The following is a 2,638-nucleotide window of genomic DNA, read 5'->3' as shown; positions in this document are numbered from 1 at the left end:
TCCGTTTTCCCTCAACCTTTTGGCTCCTACCCGCCCCTCTGTATTCTTCCTCTTTTCCTCCTAACGGGAAGGCGTTATTTGTCAACTATGTAAATGCATATATAAATTAAAGAATTTCTTTTTACATTCTCTTTAGTACATCTTGGAAATGGAACTCGAGTGCTTTCCTTCTCAGCTTGAACGCAGGTCCAACAAGACCACAGCTTGGCACCCACGGAATATGGGACAGGTACAGAGCAAGCGGGATATCGCACTTTCTAAGTCCTTTCTCTTTGCCAAACTTCTGCAGAGCATCCAACACATTGGCCACCACTTCAGGGTGCCGACAGAGGCTTCGGTAGCTTCTGCTGGCATCTAATTTCAGGGCCCTTGCAATTTTCTTTATTTGCTGTTCATTGGGAACTGCAATGCAAACACAGCCTCGAGCGCCGGCTTTCGCATTCACAAATAAGTTCTCTATAACGGGGTGTTCCTTCAGATACATTTCGATTTTGCCTAAAGCAATGTACTCACCATTGTCGAGTTTTATGATGTCGCCAATGCGGTCGATAATGCGAATAGCACCTGTGTCGTCGATCTCGGCGATGTCGCCAGTCTTGAACCAACGCACGCCATCCATCTCGAAAAACGCCTCCTTCGTCTTCTCAGGCCTCAGGAAGTATCCATTCACGACGTTTAGGTCCACCCACGAGAACTTCTCCCCGGGGATGGCTTGTCTGTAATGCGATATTCGCCCCAGTCAGCAAGATTCACAAGGACCGGGCAAGGCCCACCACAAAGGCCGGTTCGGAGGTCGCAGGGTAGGGTTCCAGAGATGCACGCGCACGTCTCGGTGGCGCCGTAGCCCACCTGTATCGTGCACCCAAACAAGGCTCGCATCCTAGAATGCGTCGTTTCCGACAAAGGAGCTCCTCCCACCACTACTATACGCAACTTGCCGCCCATTTACGCAGCAACTTACCTAAACACCATAAGGTCGATGAGTTTTTTCACAAACGCCGAGGTCTCCTGCGATTCCTTCTTTGCAAGAGCTTTCGCAAAAATGTTTTGCATGAAATTGCTCTTTTCCTTGACCCGCTCCATGACGCCATCGACGATTCTGTCGAGGACGAGCGGCACCGCGTTTATGTACGTAGGCTTAGCCACCTGTGCGTCGCCTAGTGTGCCCGGCATGATTTTAGGGCTGTTGTTGGTCAACGTCTTTGGCGACCCATACATAATCACGTTGTTCAGGGCTACAAGAGCGATTTCGGTGCAAAACTCCATCACGTGGGCGAGGGGAAGGAAGGCCAGAAAGCGGTCGTCTTCGCGGACATCTGCCGCATAGGCATATGATATGATCGCACTTACTATGCTAGCGTGCGTTAGCTCCGTGCCCTTCGGAAGACTCATTGAACCGCTTGTGTACATGATGATCGCCACATCGCTGGCAGTCGGCTAGCGCAAGCGTGCGTTCAGGAACTTTCCGCTCATCACCACTTCCTTGAAGGGGATCACAGCCACATCTTTTAGAGTTTCGGGCACTATACCCAAACCCTCCAGCTGATCTTCTAACACGATCACATGCGTGATCGCAGGACACTTACCGAGAACCTCCGCCGTGCGTTCGAGAAGGTCTTGCGACGTTATGAGAACGTTAACTTCAGTCTCACAAAGTGACATAGCAATCTCCTCGGCTGAAAGGTTACTGAACACAGTCACGACTGTCAGCCCTTGGCGCAGGCAACCCATGGTCGCCATGAACCACTCGGCACGCGTTTCAGATAATATTGCTACTCTGCCGCTAACTCCCGTGCCAATCTTGGCGAGGCCCTGGCTGAAATTAGCCACCGTATCTTGCAGCTCACGATATGTCATGAACGAGTACTCCCCAAGGTGTAGCTTTTCGATTTCTAGCCATCAACCACGCAGCAATCTCGAGCCAAGAGCTACCGCGTGCCCATGCAAGGCTTGTCGCCTAGTTTGGCGGCGGCATTCTCCACGATGTCCGGCAGCGTAGTCACATTAGCGGCCCGGAATTCCTCCTCCAAAACGGTACCTCTCGAGAAGCCAGGATCTGCCTTTACCCAGTAGCCAGCTTCGTTGCGGACGCCAAAGACCTGCGATGGCATTGTCTCGCTTGACTTGGGCGCGGGCTTTGCGAAGACTGCTTATGCCTGAAAATCCTAGAGCTAGACCTGCTTAGACCGAAGTAACTCCAAGGAAGCAGCAAAGGAAAATATCAAGTAGCATGAGAAAAACCCAAGCAAAATTAAGAACGCGAAACTGAGAATGAAGTACAACTTTTAAAGTAAAAAATCACTCCAATCACTGTAGAACCATTATGGTACAATTTACTTCAGTAATTCCATAATCAAACCATAAAATGTAATGCATCTTAAACCTAGATACGGGTATTTTTCGTTGAGTGTATGTGTGAAGGGGGGGGGAAGCAGTGGTGTATGTGACAAAACATGAATGTATTTTTGTGTATGGATGCGTGCATGTGCATTAGTGTATGTGTGTGTACGCTCTGGCAGGGTCTATATAATTATCTTTAGCATTAGACCTAACTAGGTTACCATGGGTCACCATCGATAACTGAGTTATCCTTATCAAAGTCATAATCCTTATTATAATAAATTTTATGATTAAACCG

General features: G+C 49.0%; 1 protein-coding gene across 1 annotated transcript; it reads right to left on the bottom strand.

The window, feature by feature from the left end:
- Positions 1-121: 121 nt before the first annotated feature.
- LOC119590404 (long-chain-fatty-acid--CoA ligase 3-like) lies at positions 122-1,410 on the bottom strand. The gene is made up of 2 exons (XM_037939073.1): positions 962-1,410; positions 122-716 (listed from the first exon to the last, which is right to left on the bottom strand). Exons 1-2 carry the CDS (start codon positions 1,408-1,410, stop codon positions 122-124), a joined length of 1,044 nt encoding a protein of 347 aa, XP_037795001.1.
- Positions 1,411-2,638: the final 1,228 nt, after the last annotated feature.

This window comes from Penaeus monodon, chromosome 27, assembly GCF_015228065.2.
Source record: "Penaeus monodon isolate SGIC_2016 chromosome 27, NSTDA_Pmon_1, whole genome shotgun sequence".
Taxonomy (NCBI): Eukaryota; Metazoa; Arthropoda; class Malacostraca; order Decapoda; family Penaeidae; genus Penaeus; species Penaeus monodon.
The sequence above is the reverse complement of the archived record's forward strand: the minus strand, read 5'-3'. Positions and strand labels throughout refer to the sequence as shown.

Bases quoted from the DNA above. Each gene is read 5' to 3' on its own strand.
- LOC119590404 (XM_037939073.1), bottom strand. From the start codon at position 1,410: ATGTACACAAGCGGTTCAATGAGTCTTCCGAAGGGCACGGAGCTAACG. The intron at 717-961 runs GTAAGTTGCTGC...ATCGCATTACAG, and splicing joins ATCGACCTTATGGTGTTTAG to ACAAGCCATCCCCGGGGAGA.